We start from the raw sequence: 21,886 nt of genomic DNA on the forward strand, positions 1-21,886 counted from the left end.
CCAGTGAGTGGGACTCCTAGTGCCAACCCTGAGGAAATAGAAAATTTTTTTCTCTTTCCGCCAACCTCCTGGCCAATTTTGTTACCATCCTGTACTCATTTAGGCTGATGGACTGAGCATATCATTCAAGGGAACAAAACTGCTATTCTCCCCAGGCTCCAGGCCTGAAGCCAAGCAGCCCCACAGCTAAAAGAGACTCTGCAGCTCTGTAACTTTATCTGTAAAAGGCCACCTTTGATGAACATGTGCCTGGCAATAGAAAACTTCCACCCCATGCCGGTCCCTGGTGAGGAAGAAAAGTCTCCCTCCAGCCTAGTATTAATCATCTGTGCTAAATATCAAGTGAGAAATTGAGCTTTTTTGGTGTGTAGACTTCAGAAAGCCTGGACAGTACACTTAACGATGATTCATTTTCATTAAACTTCTGGAAAACTAAAACTGACGTAAGTTTCTTGTACTAAACCCCAAGGCTTGGGCCTGCTGGGGAAAGCAGGCTGGATTCTCATTGATTTTCTTGGGTGTAAGCTTGGGAGTCCAGATCTTTTCACTGATGAAATACCTAGACAACCTCTACAACCCTGAAAGTGGACTTTGAATGCATGGGACATCAGTTGGGCCTGTTGGGGGGGCATTTCAACCATGAGATTGGACACCAGAGGCATTTTGGCAAGTTTCAGGGCAAGGATGATTGGTTCCATGCCTTTTTATTCCCATTATTTGGATAGTCAAGTCAACCAAATGACAGTTGACACAATTCAACACCTGTCCCATAAAGGCACAGGAAGAAGCGGAATTAAGCATCAGATAGGGTCAGTACATGCCTCTGGTTCTCTATCTTTTTTTTTTTTTTTTTTTGAGGCAGATTCTCACCCTGTCATGCAGGCTGGAGGGCAGTGGCTCAATCTTGGCTATTGCAATCTCCGCCTCCCAGGTTCAAGTGATTCTCCTGCCTCAGCCTCCCAAGTAGCTGGGACTACAGGTGTGCGCCACCACACTCGGCTAATTTTTGTATTTTTAGCAAAGAGGCAGTTTCACCATGTTGACCAGACTGATCTTGAACTCCTGATCTCAAGTGATCCACCTGCCTTGGCCTCCCAACATGCTGGGATTGTAGGCGTGAGCCACCACACCCAGCCTGGTCCTCTGTCTTTTTAAATATGAGTATGCCTTGCCATCCTTTCCTCTTCTTTCTGTCTCTCTCTTAGGACATAGCAGAGGGGTCTAAGTCAGGGGATCGTTTTGAGTTAGGACTAACAGGATGAGAAGTTAGCCAGGTAGACAAATTGAGCTCGGACGTGTGTTCTGGCTGAAGGAACAGAAGGTCCCAAGGCCCAGAGCCATGGATACACCCTATAACTGGGGACTGACAAGTAGCTTGCTGCTGCTGGGGTGAAAGGCAGGGTGTGGCAAGGCCAGGGATGAACTTGGCAGGGGATGGACTGTGGAAGGCCTCAGATTCTGAGAGACTTACATTGTTATCCTCTGGACCTCGATGCTTTCGACTTTTTCGGTTGGATGATTATTTGTTGGGGGACGGGGTGCACACTGTCTTGTGTATCTGTGATGTTTAGCAGCATCCCTGGCCTCTACTCTCTAGATACCAGCAGCATCTCCCTCCTTTCCAGAGGTAACAACCAAAAATATCTCTCTAGACATGCCAAATGTCTCTGGAAGGCAGGGGCAAAGTTGCCTCCAGTGAGAACCACTGTTTTAGGTGCTAAGAAACCTCTGAAGCTTTGGAGGCAGGAGAGTGGCAAGGTTAGAACAGCACTTTGGATGGATGGTTCTGCAGTGGCACAGACAGTGGATTTAAGGGGGCTGACAGGAGGCAGAGAGACTGGGTTCGGGAGAGGGTGGGAGTCATTTACAATAGCTCTGGAAGGACAGTGTATTAGTCAGGGTTCTCTAGAGGGACAGACTAATGATATAGATCTCATATGAGTTTATTAAGGAGTATCGACTCACACGATCACAAGGTGATGTCCCACAGTAGGCTGTCTGCAAGCTGAGGAGCAAGGAAGCCAGTCCAAGTCCCAAAGCTGAAGAACTTGGAATCCGATGTTCGAGGGTAGCAAGCATCCAGCACGGGAGAAAGATGTAGGCCAGAAGACTAAACCAGTCTGGTCTTTCCATGTTCTTCTGCCTGCTTTTGTTCTGGCTTCACTGGCAGCTGACTAGATGGTGCCCACCCAGATTGAGGGTGGGCCTGCCTTTCCAAGTTCACCGACTTAAATGTTAATCTCCTTTGGCAACACACTCCCAGACACACCCAGGAACAGTACTTTGCATCCTTCAATCCAATCAAGTTGACACTCAATATTAACCATCACAGACAGAATGTGGGTCTGGCCTGGGATGGGGACAGTGGGGGTGGGGGTGGAGGGAGCAACCAAGAGACAGGGTTAGCGGGGGACCAGACACGGCAACTGATTGCATGGGGAAGATGATGCAGGGTGAGAGTTTAAGGCCACAACACTGGTCTGGGAGCTGCAGGGATGGGAGCCATTTTGGGGAGGGGGCATTGGTCTGGGTAGACCTTGATGACCCACCCAACTCTTCTCATTCATTCACGCATGCTCACATCCCCTCTCCCCATTGCTCCCTCCCCTATACCTGTGCACCTCCTATCAGCTTTCTGGCCAGCAGAGAAGGCACCTGCCACCTTCACAGCGGAGTCTCCCCAGCCGACCCCCTCTACTGAGTTTTCTGGGTACCCTTGACTCTCTTGCTGACACCTGCTGCTCCTTGAAGCCTAGGACTCAAACATAATGATCATTATAATTACCATTTATTGAGCATTTCCTGGGTTCAGGGTATCATTATCTGATATTCTGTAACAGCCCTCATCACAGCCCTTTCACTGAAAAGGGAAAGACTCGGTGATGGGGAATGCTTACACGCACTACTGTCCCCTTGCCTGTGAGCCCCAGGGGGCTGGAGCCGTCACCTGCTTCTCCACAGCCATGCCACCAGCCCCCGGCACACTGCCTGCTCAGAGCAGAGGTGCAGAGAGAGTTTGTGGAATCGATGAAAGGATTCGGGTCACACAGGAGCTGGTGGTAAGGGCTAGGATGGGAAGCCAGGTCTGTCTGACCCCAGAGCTCAGACAATTTCTGTGCCACATTTTTCTGTTTTCCTTCACATTCTTTCAAATAACATACGTCTATTTTGAGTGGATAAATGATGAAAGAGTGAATGAAACAGCATCGCTGGTGGTCTTCAGCCTTTCTTTCACCTGCCTGGAAACAAATTTTAATTCCTACCCAAGGGTAAGCTAAGTAAGTTTCCAGACTCAGGGTATATGTTTTCCTTACAAGCCTGGAATCTTCCTGCATCATTCGGGATGATTCCAGCAAGGGTTGTCATCTGCCTCTGGCAGACAGACAATTGATCTTATCCCCTGCAGGTGTGTACAGTGTTGCCATTAATGTGTGTTTTGGAATTAAAGCCACCTTCCAGGGAAGGACAATATATTAAGCTGTTTGCCTCTAACACTTTAGTGTAAATTTATTTTGTTTTGTTTTGTTTTTGAGATGGAGTCTTGCTCTGTTGCCCAGGCTGGAGTGCAGTGACAAGATCTCCGCTCACCGCAATCTCTATCTCCCAGGTTCAAGCAATTCTCATGCTTCAGTCTCCCAAGTAGCTGGGATTACAGGCATGCACTACCACACCCAGCTAATTTTTGTATTTTTAGTAGAGACAGGGTTTTGCCATGTTGGCCAGGCCGGTCTCGAACTCCTGACCTCAGGTGATCCTCCTGCCTTGGCCTCCCAAAGTGCTGGAATTATAAGCATGAGCCACCATGCCTGGTTATATAACTCTATTAAGCAGCTGCTTTCTGAATGGACCTCTAGCTGTGCACAAACGCCTATAGAATGAGACAGGGAAGTTTCCTTATGGGAAAATGTGTGGTGCCCTGGGCAGTATGAAAGATCTGGGCAAAGGGGTTAGAAATTTGCCACAAGTGAGGGGAGGAGTTGCTAAGAGAAAGACTGAGAGTGTGTGGGAGACTGACCCTCTTTCCTTACTCATTCTTCTTGGGGTGATCCTGGGATCTCATTTTCTATAGTAGAGGGATTGTTGGGTTTAGCAAGAAAGGCTGGGAGCATTTATCTGTTTCTAATCCAATGATCTCTCATGAGCTAACAGGTCTAACTGCCAGTTCTGGGCTTAGCACTGAGGACCAGGAATGGTTAATTCACCTCCTCATCCTGGGAGACCCTTGTATACAGTTAGCCCTGACCTTGCAGGAATGGGCAGGCTCTCCTAGCAACTGAGTCAAGAGCCACGGGAACTGGAAGAGTTGAAAGATGCCTATCAAGGATGATCAGGGGGCCTCCCAGGAGAGGTGACACTGGATCTGGGCTTTGAAGAGTGTTGGGCAATGTGCAGCTGACTGTTGCCTTTGAGTGTGAGGCACAGAGAAGAAGAACCCAGTGGGAACTCGTTTTGGGGGCCCCTGAAGCTCCCTTGAACCTCCCAACATGTGTCATGCTTTATTGTGAATTTGCATGTAGCGTTGCCTCCCATGCTACAATACAAGCCCACCAAGGCAGAGTCGGGACAGTGCACGAGCAGTTTCTGTGTGTGTCCGAGGCCCAGATGGGCTGGCTCACAGCGGGCCTTCAGTGACAAATGAACGATTAGGGTGCAGAGCAAATACCACACCAAGTTGTTCCCATTTCTGCTTGCTTTGCCTTGCAAGGGTGCAGAATGGTCAGGGGAACCCTTCTCTCCTGGGACCCGCTGTACTGTTTCAGCAGTCAGTCTTATTTGACCTTTCCTCAGCTCCTAACCGACTTTGATTAGATTCTCATTAGCAAACGGTCATTTTGTTTTCAATTCTCTTTATCATTTCTTCATTGTAGATTGTACAAGGGACCCCAATATTCTCAGACCACCTTAGGATTGTTTGTTTTTCTTACTTAAAAAAAACCAGGCCTGGCGCAGTGGCTCATGCCTGTAATCCCAGCACTTTGGGAGGCCAAGGCAGGTGGATAGCCTGAGGTCAGGAGTTCAAGACCAGCCTGGCCAACATGGTGAAACCGTATCTCTACTAAAAATACAAAAATTTAGCCAGGTATGATGGTGGGCTTCTGTAATCCCAGGTACTCAGGAGGCTGAGGTATGAGAATCACTTGAACTTGGGAGGCGGAGGTTGCAGTGAGCCGACATCGCACCATTGCACTCCAGCCTGGGCAACAATAGTGAAACTCCATCTCAAAAAAAAAAAAAAAAAAAAAAATGAAACAAAACAAAAGAAAAAAAAACCCAAACACTTTATTGATAGCTAACATATTACAAAGGAATGACTATCATCAAGCGACAGCTCAGAAAATGTTACCTGTTGAACGCAGCCAGTAACCTCACCCAGCTCAGGAAAGAGTATGATGAATGAATGTCCTAAAGTCCTCATCATGTCCTCTCCCAGCCAGTATCCCCCTCACCCCCATCCCAGGGTACACCTCTCCTGACTTCTAATCCTTTAGGTCAGTTTTGCCTGTTGTTGAATTTTATATGACTTGAGTCAGACGGAAGTGCTCTTCTGGCTTTGACTTCTTTCTCTCAACAGTGTGTGCTACAGCCATCCCTCTGGAGGTAATTGCTGTATAATACTCCACTTAGGCCAGGTGTGGTGGCTCACACCTATAATCTCAGCACTTTGAGAGGCTGGAGCATTTGGATCACTTGAGCCCAGGAGTTCAAGAACAGTCTGGGCAACATGGCAAAACCCAGTCTCTACCAAAAGAATACAAAAATTAGCCAGGCGTGGTGATGTATACCTATATTCCCAGCTGCTTGGGAGGCTGAGGTGGGAGGACCACCTGAGCCTGGGGAGGCTGAGCCTGTGGTGAGCCGTGATGGTGCCACTGCACTCCAGCCTGGGCAACAGAGTGAGAACCTATCTCAAAAAAAAACAAAAACAAAAACAACAACAACACCACCAACAACAAAACTCCACTTTATAAATATATCCTAATTTACCCATTCCACTGTTGATGGATGTTTGAGTACTTTGCAATTTGGGGTTATTATGAATAATGCTGCCATAAACATTCTAGAGCATGTCTTTTGGTGAACATGTGTACAATATTCTATTGAGTCAATATCTAGGGCACAGGATAAGCATAGCTTTAGCTTTAGTAGCTATTCCCCAATAGGAGAAATGTTCACTCTTGTCTCAGTCTCTAGACCAGGTATTCTCAGATTCAGCAATATGGACCTTTTGGGCAGGATCATTTTTTTGTTATTGGAGACTGTCCTGTACATTGCAGTATGTTTAGCAGCACCCATAGTCTCTATGCCAGTAGCACCACCTCTCATCAAGTCATGACAATCAAAAACAACTCAGACATTGCCAAATATCCTCTGGGGTGGGGGTCGGGGGAAAAACAGTCTTCCTTCCTGCTGAGAACTGCTCTTTACAGTGTGAGTTCTGTGAGGACAGGAACCTTCCTTATTTATTACTCCAAGGCCAGGCGAGCAATAGGCACTTGAGATTTTTGTCTTTTAAAAGCAGCCATGAGCCTGGAATCTCCCCAGATGATTTGCCTCTTCTAGGACAGAGTGGTCCTGGGCACAGGCCATGGCTGACCAGGTCAGACCCATGTGGTGCATGGCAGTGGCTAGGGCCCCTGAGTTAGGGGAGAGTGGCCAGGTCCTGTCTCCATCAGCATGCATTTGCAGGGACTGGTCTGTGGTCACGGCCTCTGTCGTCCTCCCTGACGACATTTACCCTGGTCCCCTCCCTTCTCCTCTGGGCAGGCGTGGTGTCCTCCACCTTCACGAGAGCAGCGGGATTCATGACATCGGCCTGCCTCAGTGGCAGCTCTTGCTCTGTCTGATGGTCGTCGTCATCGTCTTGTATTTTAGCCTCTGGAAAGGGGTGAAGACATCAGGAAAGGTAATATCTCTTTGTTTCTCTTTCAGTTGGGTGATCAACCTTGGGGGGTGTGATTATTTCTAGCAATAATTATGTGGCTGGTGGACAAAAAAGATGGAGCTGGAAGTGCAAGGCCTGGGTTCAAGCCCCTGTTCTGCCACTGACTTGGACAAATCCCTTCCCTTCCTTTCCTTTCCCTTCCCCAAATCTGTGTCTCCACAACAATAGGTTGAAGGGGTATAAGTGGATCAGAGTTCCTCATATTTTCCTGCCAAAACCTCCCTAATAGCAGAGACCAGGGACTGGGATACCCCCAAGGGCCTCAGGACAAAGTCTAGAGATACTATCAACATGCCCTTGATAAATCTTGAATCTTGACCTAAATCTTCATGCAAATGTTGCATCCTACTCTGGAATATGACCATAAAATCAATAAATCCCCTCTCTGAATTTTTGAGAAAAAAGGATGCTCCAGAAGATATTCAGATGTATGCTGGATTTTGTGTTTCCTCGGATACGGAAATAAGTGCCCCCAGGGTTCCAGGTGCCTTGGAGAGAAGAGCATAGGTTTAGATGACCCATGAGGGCCAGTCTGGGGTTGGCATTCTGAACTTGGGTGACACTGTCCTCCTATAGTCAGCCTCTCATGGGTGGGGAATATTCAGGAAATGGCTCCTGTTGATTTTTAGCCCAAGGAACATCATGGGAACAACAACCCCATTTGGACTCTACAGGGTCTATTTAGAAGCTTGACTCTATTAAAGAGGATGTGGATGGGAAATTTTCTTTCTAGTGTTCTGGTGAGCTAACACTGTGCAACAAACTACCCCAAAATGTAGTGACTCAAAATAACAACCATTTTATTGTCTCTCACAATCCTATGGGTTGATCGGGATCAGCTGGGTGGTTCTTCTGCTCCACGTGATATTCCCGTGACTACATAGCTTCACTGGGCTGGAATATTCTAGATTGTCCATACACATTGCTAGCAATTGGCACTAGCTGGGAGCTAAGTTGGAGCTGCCAACCAGAGCATCTTGGGATGTTTCCATATAGCCTTTCTATGGTGCTTGGGCTTCTCACAGCATGGCGGCTGAGTTCCAAGAACATGTCCCAAGCAGACAAGCCCCAGTGATGTACAAGTAGCTCTTCCAGTCACTGCTTGCATCATTCTTGCTATTGTCCCAATGGCCAAAAAAAGTGTTGAGGTAAAACCCAGTGTCCATATGGGAGGGGATTACACACAGGTGTGCATTCATTGGGGGCCACAGTGCAACAGTCTACCTTAATCAGGTGGGTGTCAATTTGGGAGAATCCTCATTAGGCAACTGATTTTGGAAAGGGAGGGTGCACCAGAGTTCTCTCTGATACTCTTAGAGTTCTTGGTCATGCCATTGAGAGCAAAGAAAGTAGCAGGGGAGCAGCAGCCAGTAGAGATGAAATCCATCAAGAACTGGAGAGAGAACTTCCTATCAGCATGTTGGGGACACAGTGTCTACCCTAAGAAAGCACTCAAACAAAATGCAGACCAGGGCTTGGAGAAAGTCTAGGGTTGAGCAAAACCAGGATAGGACCACTACCATTCTGATGCCTGGCACCTAGTAGGTCTTCAGTAAATATTTATTGGATGATTGAAGGATGGGTGGGTGTATAAGTTTGGGGAACTTCATTAAGTATTCTTTCGAATTTAGTTCAAAATATCAACATAGGAGACCTACTATGTACCAGGCTTGATGCTAGTACTAGTGATGTAAGAATAACACAGGTTCCTTCTTCAATTGCTTTAGTCTATGTGTATTACAGGCAGGTTATGGATCAACCAACGTCACTAGCTTCTTGGGTCTCTATCCAGAGACATATGTGTGTGTCCCCATTTAATAAAAACCTGTGGTCACAAACTATGCGCACTATTATATATCCTGCTATTTTTTAAGCTTAACTTTACCTTGAAGATAATTTCACATCCAGTAGTCGAATTACATTTCAATAGAAATACAAACTGTGGGTTTCAAAATTGTAATTAAATCAGCTTAATGGGTCATCACATACACTTTTTAAAAATGAAAAAGTCTAGATAATAAGAGATCATTGCACATAGTAAAGTAAGAGCTGTCTCTTGGAATTTTTGTTTCAGTTACAGCAATCTCTAAGTTTATGTGTAGTTTGTCTTGATATTGAAGGTATTTCTTAGCATGAGTCGTGGTCAAAAAGTGTGAGATGCTGCATTAGTGGAGAAAGGAAGCTCTTTCAACTGAAAGTGTCTCCAAAGACCATACAGAAGGTGGCATTCGAGCTGGGTCTACAAGGTCAGGCACAGGTAGAGGTGGGGTGAAGGGAAGGGATTCTTAGCAGAAGGAACTACATGAGCAAAGCCGTAGAGATGTGGAAGCCCCAGGCCAGCCTTGTCTAGCACTCTCTGCACCTTTCCTGGGTACGAGGAGCAGAGTTCTCCTGGCCTCTGCAGGCACAGACAGAGACCCTGAGGGGAGACAGGGCTCACCCCTGTGAACTGCAGAAGATGTATGAGCTTTATACTGCTTCTGGCCTTGGCATAGGACCACCACAAACTTCTAATATTGCACCCCAAGATTGGGTTCCCCAATGCCATCACAAAAGAGGGTAGAGCCTGCCCCACCTAGTTTAGCTTCTGACTAGAGTGGAGTATATGTTGTCTGCAGGCAGGCTGATGCGAAAGAGACCGGGAGGAGTGGGGCTGAGCATGCTCAGTTCTTTCCAAAATACACCTTCAGAGAAGGTAATGAGGGGCGAACTGGAGTGTTACACTAGGAAAGCCCCCATGTAGAAAAACAATGAGAGAGGAATATGAGTCCCCTCTGCATGTGTCATCTGAAACCACAGCCCACATTTTGCATAAGTCTCTCAGAGTTCTGACCACTAAGCAGGCATGCCACAGGCAGTCCATGGAGAGGAGATTTTTAGAATGGGGAGCTTCACTTAGGACATTACTGTGCCCTGTCTTTAATTGTTTTTATAAACTGGCTTGTGAGAAACCAAGAGTGTTGCTTATTTCTTTCTAGACTGAACCTGGAACAGGACACTGAGCCTTTCTTAGCAGGCTTCCATAGCCTCAGAGCTGGCCTCAGATGAATTGCAAATGTTCATACCTCCAGTCTTGGCAAGTGAAGGTTGTGCTGGTCCTGGCTTGCTTTAGTGATTTGATTGGACTCAATTATAATGAACAGCATCATTCACACATGAGTGAGGCATAGACTAAAATGTTTGTAGCTTGGTGTTTTCTTCAGTAACATCAGTGCATACCCCACACCTCATAAATCTCCCTTTTTAAAATCACAAATTCTAAATCAGTAAAGGGTAAATTAATGCAGATTTAAAGTGGTAAAGTGCGGACATTTATCATCTCTGTTTTCAAGTCAACCTTAGAGCAGGTCCTGGGCAGTGTTTTTCAAACTCTCATGGGTGTAAGAATCACTGAAATGGCTTGCTAAAACTCAGATTCCTGGGTCCCTCTTTGAGAGAGTCTGATTCAGTGGGGATGAGGTGAGAATTTGCATTTCTGACAAGCACCTAGGTGATGCTCATGCTGCTGGTCTATGGACCACACCTTGATCTAGGCAGCCCTTTTCTCGATGCCTGGATTCATAGCAAGGCTTGCACAACTTCAGTGACAAGCACCTCATCACCTTCCTGGGCAGCTCTTTCCCTTGAGAGAGCTCTATCAATTTGAAAGTTCCTTCTTTTATGGAGCCAAGGTCCTCATTTTGATGATGAGCCACTGGCTTGAATTTGGTACCCCGGAACCACACAAATTATCCATAGAAACACCAGCAGGTATGGATTTAAAGTGATAGAAAGCAGTGACCTCCCTTAGGGACTAAGGACATTTGCCAAGACCAATGGGCTGCTCATTGCTTTCTTGATGTTGTGCTCAAAATTGGACCAAGTCTAGGTTCTCATGGCCAGAGCTGTGTTGCAAGTTGAAATTCTGAGAGTTGAGAAGCCTGGGGTGGAGATGACAGAGCCCAAGCCTTTCTTCTGTTTACCCATTGTGCATTCAGGGCACATTTGAGCATGAGTGAACTGTTGGCCAAAGATCCAGGCATCCTTCTTTCAACACAAGATCTTAGGCAGCTGAAGTAACACCCGCTGCCAATTCTGAGAATCTTCAACAAGACTCAGATGATTTAGCTTTGAACACATGGGCATAGACAAAACAAGTTCCCTTTCTTGATGCCTGAACTATAGTCAGGGTCTCAGCCCAGTCATGGCCTGATGTATTCCTTAGGGAAACTGAATCCATGGCCAACAAACATGGCCAATGCAGGACCACCTCCAGGCCCCATGGGAGATTCCCTGGAGTCAGAGGTCAAGATACTGTTTTCTGATGGGAGGAGTGTAGTCTCACCTGGTTTGCTGGGCTGGGCATTGCAGCGGGGCTGCAGCTATTGACATGAGTTTTAGGAGACCAGAGCAGTTAGGACCAGTCTCAAGGAGATGTGAGAGCTCCTTCTTGTGCCTTTTGCCAAGGGCTTACACCTGTTTGTCCCAGATCAGGAGACTGAATACAAGATTGATTAACATGAGGTCACCCAGATGCAACAGCTTCACTTTCCAGGGCATGTTTCCCTCCTCATTTGTTATGCAATTTGTCCTTCCTGTTCTTGCCTCCCTGAAAGAAAACAAGTGGAAATCCCATTTCCACAAAGACCTTCTTAGAGCGAGGGAGTGATGGAGAAACAAGTGGATAACATGAAACAGAGGAGGCTTTCCTGATTCCTTCTGAGCCCAGAAGATGTGACTACCACTATGCATTTACTCACTCCCATGCTGACCCTGTTACTCATTCATTCACTTGTTCACGCATTTATTCTTTGACTTAGTCGTCCACTAACTTTCTGATTTATCACTTCGTCCATCCATCCATCCATCTACTCAACCCTCCACCCAACTAATCATCTTATCCATCCTTTTAACCAGCTACCCAATCATAATCCAGCCATCCACTCATCCATCCATTTACCTAACAATCCAATCATTCATCTACACCACTGCCCAGTCCAATCATTCATACAATAAACATTTATTCGGACTCACATGTGCCAGGTTCTGGGGCTTCAGGTTTGAAAAATATAGGATTTTACTTCTAAGGGGCTCATGATCTAGTGGGAAAGACAAGTAAAGAAAGAGGATAAATCCCCACCCTTAAACATAAGTATGAAAAACATATGGCTTTATTTTCTATATCTCCATTTTTTGTTTAGAGCCCATATCTTTTTAGCCTGGCAAAGAACTTTCATGTTTCAAGGTTTCCACTTTCTCCTTAGGGATATGTGAAGATTCCTGGGGCTATGTAGTTCCAGGGATTTGGGGGGTGGAACCACCTGGCATTTAAGTTATAGGCCTTCTCATGTTTCAGCTGAGTCCTCCTTGAGTCTGACTACCTTGACCTTAGCCTGATTTTTCACTTGGGGCACAGCCTTCTTTCAGCAAGGCTACCCATGGCTGCCTCTGCCCAAAGTGGTGATTTCTCACCTTGGCTGCACAATTTTATCATCTGGGAAGCTTTACAAAAAAAATACTCATTTCGGGCCCACCCCTGACCAACTAAGTCAGAAACTCCAAGAATAGGATCTGAGCTTTAACATTTTTACCTATAATTTCCCCCAGGGTATTTGAATGTGTAGCCAAGGGTGAGAAGGAACAGCAAGGAAACCCATATAACACCCCCATCCCTGTCTCTAACTTTCTTTTCTGTTCCTGCAACCCGGACAAGGGGATGGGGTGTTTCTTTTTAGTCTGGAGTAATCTCTTCCTTTGTGTGTTTCTGAATAAAGTACGTTGTCTGTGTCCCACATCTGTCCCCACTAAGATAAAGAATGGTCAGAGGTTCTGCTTTCTGCCCAGCCACATCCTTTCCTGGGCAATGTGCTTAGGAAAGAAAATATGCTTAAAGTGGGGTAAAGAAAAAGAGGAAGAGATAAACAAAAGGGAGAGAGTGGAGGAGAGGGAGACGAGGGAGGGGAGAACAAGAAGAGGGAGGGAGGATGGGGACAGAGAAAAAGAGAGGGGGGAGAGAGAGAGAGAGAGAGAGAGACTGAGACTGAGATTTCTAAATATCCTGCCAGTCAGATAGGTGCATGCAGCAACGAATAGCAATGGTGTGATGGACACAGGACTGATGGGGAAAGGGGAGAGCACAAAGGTGGGTGTACTTAGTTCTGCCTCATCCACGAACCACACCTTGATCTAGGCAATCCTTTGCCAATGCCTGTATTCATAGCAACACTCGCACAACTTCAATTGGTGGTGAGACAGGTACCTCACCACCTCTCTAGGCTCTTTTCCTTTAGAGAGCTCTATATATGGGAAAGTTCTTCATTTTATGGAGTCAGGAGTCTTTCCTTGAAGGAGTCAGGAGAGGTGGCTTTGTAGATGAGGAGGCATCTGGTGTTATGAGGACCTAGTCTTTGCCCTTGGCTTCCATCATAGTGCTATCCCCACTGCGGCTAACTCTCGCCCTGGGTTCTGAGCTTCTCTAGGGTGTCACCTGTGTCCGTTTGCTGATCTAGCCCTGGATTCCGGCTCAGGGCCTTGCCTAGAGCTGGAACTTGTAGCATGTGCTTTGGGTAAAGGAAGGTGGGAAAGAGCATGACTGGCTCTCTGGGAAAGGGCTCTGTGCCCCACCAGCCCGCCACGGGATTGGGGCCAGAGCGAGGCTCTCACCTGAACTTATCCATTGCCCAGGTGGTGTGGATCACAGCCACGCTGCCTTACTTCGTGCTGTTCGTGCTCCTGGTCCATGGCGTCACGCTGCCCGGAGCCTCCAACGGCATCAATGCCTACCTGCACATCGACTTCTACCGCTTGAAAGAGGCCACGGTCAGTGCTCAGTGACCACCAAGCCTTGGGCCAGGCTTGTGGGAGGGTTTTCAGGAGAAGGTGATGATGGAAAATCTGGTCCCAGCTCTGCCACAAATGTGCAGTGTAGCCTCGGACAGGATCCTTCCCTGTCTGAGGTGCAGCTTCCCCATCTGACCAATGCGGATTTGCACCTGACAGTCTCCATAAGCCCGCCCATGTCTGGAGGCCTGGGATTCTGTGATTCCATCTGGTGGTCTTCACAGACTACTCTTTTTGAGGAGAGAAATTCCCTGTGAAGAGGACATGATGTCCTGGGACCTTGCTCTTGTCCTGTGCCCACAGTTCCCTAGCCCACCCCAGCCATTCCCTGCCCTCTTTCTACTCTGGGATCCCCAAACCTGGTCTTTGCCGCCATCCTGTGATGTCAGCACAAGGATAGTCTTAGCCACCAGGGAGGCCCTGCCAACTCTCTTCCCCAACACCCTCATCCAACCACTCCCCCTGTCCAGAGGTCCAAACTATTGTGAAAGTGGGTGAATTTGGTAGTGGAGTCCAGTGCAGAGCAGTGAGGGTGGGAGCAGAGACAATCACAGAGGTACTCAGTACCTTGAGCATCTTCAGATAACTGCTGAGATTACTTCCAGCCTCCTCTTGCAGGGCCCCTCAGTGAGAACACCTCAACATGCTATCTTACAATTCTCCAGGGTTTCTTTATTTGAACCCATAATAATCCTGGCAGGTTCCAGCAGCACAGGATGAAGAGGAATGCATCCCAATGTACATCTCCATAGTTGTAATGCTCCAACACACTGCAATGTTATAGACCGGTAACCAAGAGAAAACCTATTTTCATAGTAGCAGCCAGAAAGATAGCAGAGCATAAGACATGAATCAGCCTTGTAAATTGCAAAATAAGTCAGACTTCTATTTGTTCTGTGACTGTTTATGCCAAACCTTTCAGATGTGTAGAAGCTAAGCCCTCAGTGCAGTCTCAAGGAGCAGATCTGTCTTCCCCCATCAGATCATGCTGCCCTCTGTTTGCACAGCTGGGGAAGCCTGGACTAACACCAGTCAGGGGATGACAGACATCTCTGAAATCTGAATTGCAAGGCTGGGCGCGGTGGTTCACGCCTGTAATCCCAGCACTTTGGGAGGCTGAGGTGGGCGGATCACTTGAGGTCAGGAGTTCAAGACCAGCCTGGCCAACATGGGGAAACCCCGTCTCTACTAAAAATACAAAAATTAGCAGGGCATGGTGGCACACACTTGTAATCCCAGCTACTCAGGATGCTTGAACCCAGGGGGTAGAGGTTGCAGTGAGCCAAGGTCATGCCACTGCACTCCAGCCTGGGTGACAGAGTGAGACCCTCATTAAAAAAAAAAAAAAAATCTGAATTGCAGCTCTTAGTCTGAGTGGGTGAGGTATAATTATCCCCATTATACAGATAAGGAAACAGACAGAGAGAAGTCAACTTGACCAGGGCTAGGATATGAGGCAGAGAAGTTGGAAAGGAATTCAGATCTTCAGGCCTCCAGCCATGTGCTTTTATCACCCAACAGATGGAATAAGTAAGCCCCATTGGCCCCCAAGGAGTCACCATTGTCGATGGCTTGTAGAAGCCTACTAGGAATGGTCCTCACTTTCTGAAAATGCCATCTCCGTAACTCCTAAGATGGCCATAACCCTCTGTTCCTGCCCCATTCACACTCTAGCCTAGAACTTTTCATTTTGTTAACTTTCTTTGAAAATCAGGGCATGAAATTGAGTGAATGAGTTCCTACAGGGTGAGCTCACTCATGACTACCCAAGGCTGGGAGATGCTAGAGAGGCCCAGCCTCTCTCTACAGTTGTTTTGTACAGGATGCAGGGGAGGGAGTTGCCAGGGCTGCCCATCTCTGGTTCAGACCATGTTTCCTCTGGTCTCAGAGCAGCCCCAGGGTTTCTCAGCCCTTCCAGAGCAGTGAGGTGTTCCAGTGGTGTAGGAAGCAGAGGCTGATGGTTTTTGTCTGCTGGTTTCAGGTATGGATTGATGCCGCAACTCAGATATTTTTTTCCCTGGGGGCTGGATTTGGAGTGTTGATTGCATTTGCCAGTTACAACAAATTTGACAACAACTGTTACAGGTAAGATTCTTCTCAGAATTCTGAGAAGCTCTAAATCCTGGGGATTGACTCTTGTGGAGATGGCAGAGAGGGCTCTGGTCTGGAAGCCAACTCTCCCAGGGCAAGCCAAATTTTCTTCCTGTGAACCATCCTGGGCATTCTATAAACTGCGACATGGCCTCTGAGGGTCCTGATGACCACATTTCATCTCAGGATGCCTCTTAAAAAAATGTGAGGTGTGGAACTGGGAAAACTGAGGTTACCAGCACTGAGAGATGGGTAGTTATGACAGAGGAGAACTGTGAAGATTTCAGTATGGACTCTGTCCATCAGATGCCCAGGCAGGCAGGGGTGGAATATCCCAGCTGCTGAGGTCCTGGCAGGGTCAGAGGTGAGACTACAGGGGAGACTGAGACTCAGAAGACCATGATCTAGCTCAGTTCAGGAAGCACTCGATGCTACCTCCTGCTGGCCCAGTGCTGTGGGGACTTCAGGCACAGGCACAAATTTGGGTCCACTTCCATTACACTCCATCCAAGGCTTAAGGCAGAATCACAGTGTCTTTGGTACATGACGGAGTCCAGTGAATTCATACCAGTGGGACAGGCTATAGGCAGGTAAGGAAATGGGGTGATCAGCCCCCTGATAGAAGACAAGCCAGTGCATGGAGGTGAATTTGAGATGAGCCTTGGAGGATAGTTAGGATTATGCTAGGCAGACGTGGAGTGGACTGCATGCACTGGGGGAGAAGGGGGACAACACAGGCAAATGCAAGGAAGTGGTTTGTTTATGGACCAATTTATGGTTTGTTCAGAGTACACCTTGGGAGTCATGGAAGATAAATATATAAGGAAGGTTGGGTCTTCTTAGCAAAGCTCTTGAATGGCAGGATGAGGAGTTGGGAGGCACTGGGGAGCAGCCATGGAAGGTTTGTTGAAGGAGGCTGGTGACTCAATTCCCTGGCAGGAGTACACTCTGGTATCAGGCTGTTGCATCCATAAGCAGTTAACCTACTTCCTGCACCAGTGATGGTGAGGCCCCGTATCCATGTGGCAGCAGGAGCTGCTGAAGGGGGGATGGCCTTTGAGGCTGGGGCCAGGCTGCAGTTTCTATAGCCAGTCCAGCAGTCAAAGCACAGGGTTGAGGGTGTCAAGGGACTTGACCTCACTGTGCTTCTTCCCCCAGGGATGCCCTGCTGACCAGCAGCATCAATTGCATCACCAGCTTCGTCTCTGGGTTCGCCATCTTCTCCATCCTTGGTTACATGGCCCATGAACACAAGGTCAACATTGAGGATGTGGCCACAGAAGGTGGGTGGGCAGCCCACCTGGGCCCCAGCCCACTGAGGAGGGAGCTGAGAAGCCCACCTTATTCTTGGCTGCATGGCTCTTCCGTGGCTGTAGGTTGTCCATGGAGGTGTCCAAACCACCCATGTGATTGACTTTCCTTTGAGGTTGTTAGTGGGAATTCCAGGCAGTCACAGGCCCCATGCATGTAGCAGAACCTTCCTCTGAGTCAGGGTGGAAAGAACAGATTTTGGAATGTCCTCTCTGTACCAGCCCTGGGCTAAGCACTTGACATACCTCCCACTTAGTTCTCACAAGGCTGCCAAGCAAGTGTCAATAGACTCACTTTACAAATGGGAAGACTGAGACGCAAGCTAAATACATTGTCCGGCATCACCCAGCTAGTGAGCAATTGTGCAATAGTATTCACACCCCAATCAATCCAGCTCTGGAGCTTGTGTCCTTCCCTGCAGCTTCCCATATCCTTATGGCCACAGAGAAGCTGATACCTGGGGAAGGGCTACTTCTAATGCACTCTGAGGACCCCAAGATTTTGTGAGTAAGAGTGGATCCCTTATAGAGTATAGGAGGTGGGGTTTGCAGCACGTAGCCTATAGCTGTCCAGGCAGGGAACTGCTCTCCAGACTGGCTGTTGGGGGTCAGCCTCTCCGATGCACAGGTGAGCTGTAAGTTCATGCTGACTTCATCTGCTATCTCCAGACCTGTGTTCTGTCCGCCCACACATGACCGAACAATTGGGCCCCCAGATACTCCCCTATCATGTGCAGCTCAGACCAATGGTTTCAGCCATTGATGAGGTCCTTGATGTTTCTTACAGGAGCTGGCCTAGTGTTCATCCTGTATCCAGAGGCCATTTCTACCCTGTCTGGATCTACATTCTGGGCTGTTGTGTTTTTCGTCATGCTCCTGGCGCTGGGCCTTGACAGCTCAGTGAGTGACCTTGCTCAGGATACCTATCCCCCATCCCACTGGGCCTGACCCCCTTCCCCCAACACACAGTGCTGGGCCTGAAGTTCCCACTATTCAAACACCAGGTTAACAGTTGTTTCCGGAAGGCCCTATTTAAATGCAGACAAAAAAAATGAGTCCTCACTCAAAAAGATAAGACTTAGGCCAAAGCCAAGAACCATAGGAACCCCTTTGACATCCAAATAAGAAGAGACTTAGAAATCCAATAAGAAGAGACTTAGATATCCAAATAAGAAATCCAAATAAGAAGAGACTTCAGATAAGCCAGCCCCACGCTGTCCTCTTGCAGGTAGGGAAATGATTCAGAGGCAACACAGATAGAATCTTGTTCTCTAAACAAGCATTTTCTCGTTATATTTTATTACCAATAATCAACAGGCCAGGCATGGTGGCTCACGCATATAATTCCAGGGCTGTGGAAGGCCGAGGTGGGAGGATTGCTTGAGGCCAGGATGTCGAGGCCAGGATGTCAAGACCAGACTGGGCAACATAGGGAGATCCCCGTCTCTGTAAAAAATTTAAAAAATTAGCTGAGCATGGTGTTGTATGCCTGTAGCCCTAGCTACTCAGGAGACTGAGGTGGGAGGATCACATGAGCCCACGAGTTGGAGGCTGCAGTGAGCTATGATTATACCACTGCACTTCAACCTGGGTAGAGTGAGACCTGGTTTCTAAAAAACACCTCAAAACCCAAACAAACAAAAACATTTTGAGCCCAGTAGTTTCTTACATCCTTTTATTTTCTCCAAATGTAAGATTGGATTTACTGACGTCTTTTTAAATCTATACCTACCCTTACTACCTCATGCCTGGAGGTTTGCAAAAAATCTTATGGAAGGGCTGGCACTTGGTTTTTCTCCCACTGCCTTTTGCTTTCAATCAGCAGATCTGCCAGGAGCAGGGTGTTGAGAAGGATTTTGAGGCTGCTTCTGGGCTTATAATGAAGAATAGTGATTTTGATTAACAGTGTCTGCCAAGAGGAGGGGAGAGGAGAGGAGAGTGGTAGCTTGCATGCTTCTTGTCTGCCCTCACATTGTCCTCATAAGGAAGCAATCTGCCCATAGCAGTGGGATATGAGACCCTTTCAGACTCTAAGAGTCTGGAGTTTGAAGTGACCACTTTGCTTGATCATTAGAAAGGCAGCCAAAAATCCTTATCAAAAACTGCTGCCTGAAGTTCCCATCACTAGAAGCTCTTCTGACGGAGTTGTTTCCAGAGACACTTATTGACATGTAAACGTATGACATGGGTTTTGGCGTTTTACTGCTTTCACTCCACTATCAGCTTATCTGTACCCACTCAGGCTAAGTGAGTGGCAGGAGACAGGTAGCTGTTGAGTAGGGGAGACAGGCATTGTCTTAACCCTCACCCTCTCCCACATAGTTTCTGAGTTCTGATTTTGCCTGAGAACAAGACAGAAATGGGACAAGAGGATAGGGAAGGCAGGACGTGCTGATTTCTCGAGAGAGGCAAGGCAGCCTACGTGAGTCCTGGGCTGCAGGAGGCCCTAGGAACCCTGGAGCCTGAGACTGAGGTCCAGGGAGACCCTAATTCCTGCACTCCACCCCTCCTGGTTCCCTCCAGATGGGAGGCATGGAGGCTGTCATCACAGGCCTGGCAGACGACTTCCAGGTCCTGAAGCGACACCGGAAACTCTTCACATTTGGCGTCACCTTCAGCACCTTCCTTCTCGCCCTGTTCTGCATAACCAAGGTGAGTAGGGGCTGGGCTCTGGGTCACCTGGGGGCCTCTGAGGCTGCATTTCGATAAAGTCAAACATTCCTAGCCTTAGAACTGGGGCTGAGCTCAGGGAGAACAATGCAGGATCCAGCATCCTCAATTCAGCGGCCTGACCCACTAGGGTTAGGCCCAGTAGTCTTCTTCCATCTCTGATGCTAAGGATTCTGTTCAGCCCTGTTAATTGCTTATTGATTTGAGGGGCAGCAAAAGTCCCTTTGGAACCCATCTAACTCTTTATTGGCTGAAACTGAGGTGACTGTAACGTCAATACAACAGCACCACAACCCTATGCCCTGGGTTTTCAAATAGGGCTCCGAGCAAGTGGGACAGGAGGCAGGTTAGTAAGTTGACAGACACAACAATCAGTTCCCACGTTTGACCAAAGAGGGCCACTTGGCTTCTTCTCTCCCTGTGCCAGGGTGGAATTTATGTGCTCACCCTCCTGGACACCTTTGCTGCGGGCACCTCCATCCTTTTTGCTGTCCTCATGGAAGCCATCGGAGTTTCCTGGTTTTATGGTATGTGAGTGTGTGGAAAAGCCTCAGCTCCCAGTCCTCCTAGAATCCTGCACCTGGAGGTGCAGAGAGGCCTTCCATTTCCAGGACAGCCACCTAAAATTCCAGAGTCCAGCAAGTCACTTATTGGGAACAAATCTCAATCCTCGGCTCATGTTTGGATGAACCTGCCCTTAACAGGAGGCTGCAAAGGCCCCTCAGCATCAACTCCTAAAAGAGGAACCCTTAGGAAAATGCTGACCCCCCAAGTCATATAATTCATCCTACCAGGGGGTTGCCAGATTTAGCAAACACAACACGGGTTGCCTAGTTAAACTTGAATTTCAGATAAATAACAAATAATTATTTAGTATAAGTATAGCTCAAATATTGCATCGGACATACACTAATTTTTTTCATTATTTATGTGAAATTCAAACTTAACTGGGTATCTTGTATTTTTTCTGGCAAACTTATTCTGGAACAGAACTGAGGAATATTTTACAAACCCTTAAATGTGTTAATTGTTTGTTTTCCCCCCCAAGTGTCACACCAACATGTTAGTCCTGTTCTCACTCTGCTGCCACTCAGAAAGAGATTCAGTGGAAGAGTCTGGGCTCTTCTATCAGATTGAAGTCAGGGAATGTGCTGTATGCATAGTTGTTGTTATTTTCAGAGCAAGAGTAACCAAGAGGGAAGAGCTGGGCTTTGGAGTCAGGCCAACTGGCTCTGGAATTTGGGGCAAATCCCCTCACCTCTTTGAGCCCAGGTTTCCCTCTGACAGGTGAATTGGGGTGGCACATGAAAGGGGATATTGTCCTAGAGTTTGTCCTCTCCCTCATTCTGCATTACAAAGCGCCCACCCCCGAGTCTCCAGAGTTCCAGGGTGTCAGCATCTCGCCTCACTGCCCTGCTCTCCACCTGGGGCCAGAACCTCATGGGAGGACCTGGCCCTGGCTGTCATGGGGGCCATGGTAACAGGCCTGCCCTGTGTGTGCACAGGAGTGGACAGGTTCAGCAACGACATCCAGCAGATGATGGGGTTCAGGCCGGGTCTATACTGGAGACTGTGCTGGAAGTTCGTCAGTCCTGCCTTCCTCCTGGTGTGTAGTGTCTGCAGGGAAGCCCTGCATGTGGGGAGGGGGCTGTGTCCAGGATGGAGCTGGGTGAGGATATTTGCTTCTTAGGGGAGGAGGCTCTGGGATCCAGAAGCCCTGGTCATGCAGAGGGGTCACTTGGGATGCTTGGCCCTGTGGATAACGTGGTAGACATCCACCTTACTAGGGGGTTCTCCAGCTGGGGCCAGGTCCCCGGGGGCTGTTATGCCTTCTCCAAAGTCACCTTCTGTTCTTCCTCTTTTCTTGCTCCCTGTCATATCTGCCTCCTTTTGATTATCACTTGCTTCTTGAATTCTTTCTTATTTCTCCATCTCTTTCTCTTTTTCCCTCCTTCCTTATTTCCTCCCTTTGCTGTGATGCTCACTGCTGTTCATTTCTCTCCCACCTTTCTTCCACCTCCTTCTCTCTTTCCTTTCTTGTCTCTCTTCTGTC

The 21,886-nt window shown here is 47.8% G+C and overlaps 1 protein-coding gene across 4 annotated transcripts in view; it reads left to right on the forward strand.

Moving 5' to 3' along the window:
- Window positions 1–21,886, forward strand: part of SLC6A2 (solute carrier family 6 member 2) — a 50,554-nt gene that overhangs the window by 22,576 nt on the left and 6,092 nt on the right. The window contains exons 5-12 of one of the 4 annotated variants that reach the window (XM_024233590.3): window positions 6,766–6,904; window positions 13,607–13,741; window positions 15,744–15,847; window positions 17,012–17,136; window positions 17,951–18,063; window positions 19,687–19,815; window positions 20,261–20,360; window positions 21,339–21,439. In XM_024233590.3, coding sequence (XP_024089358.1) covers window positions 6,766–6,904; window positions 13,607–13,741; window positions 15,744–15,847; window positions 17,012–17,136; window positions 17,951–18,063; window positions 19,687–19,815; window positions 20,261–20,360; window positions 21,339–21,439 — 946 coding nt within the window. The remainder of the gene's footprint in view (window positions 1–6,765; window positions 6,905–13,606; window positions 13,742–15,743; window positions 15,848–17,011; window positions 17,137–17,950; window positions 18,064–19,686; window positions 19,816–20,260; window positions 20,361–21,338; window positions 21,440–21,886) is intronic. The other 3 variants (XM_054533930.2, XM_054533932.2, XM_063717658.1) reach the window with 3 other exon arrangements.

The sequence above is a fragment of the Pongo abelii genome, chromosome 18 (genome assembly GCF_028885655.2).
Source record: "Pongo abelii isolate AG06213 chromosome 18, NHGRI_mPonAbe1-v2.0_pri, whole genome shotgun sequence".
Lineage (NCBI taxonomy): Eukaryota > Metazoa > Chordata > Mammalia > Primates > Hominidae > Pongo > Pongo abelii.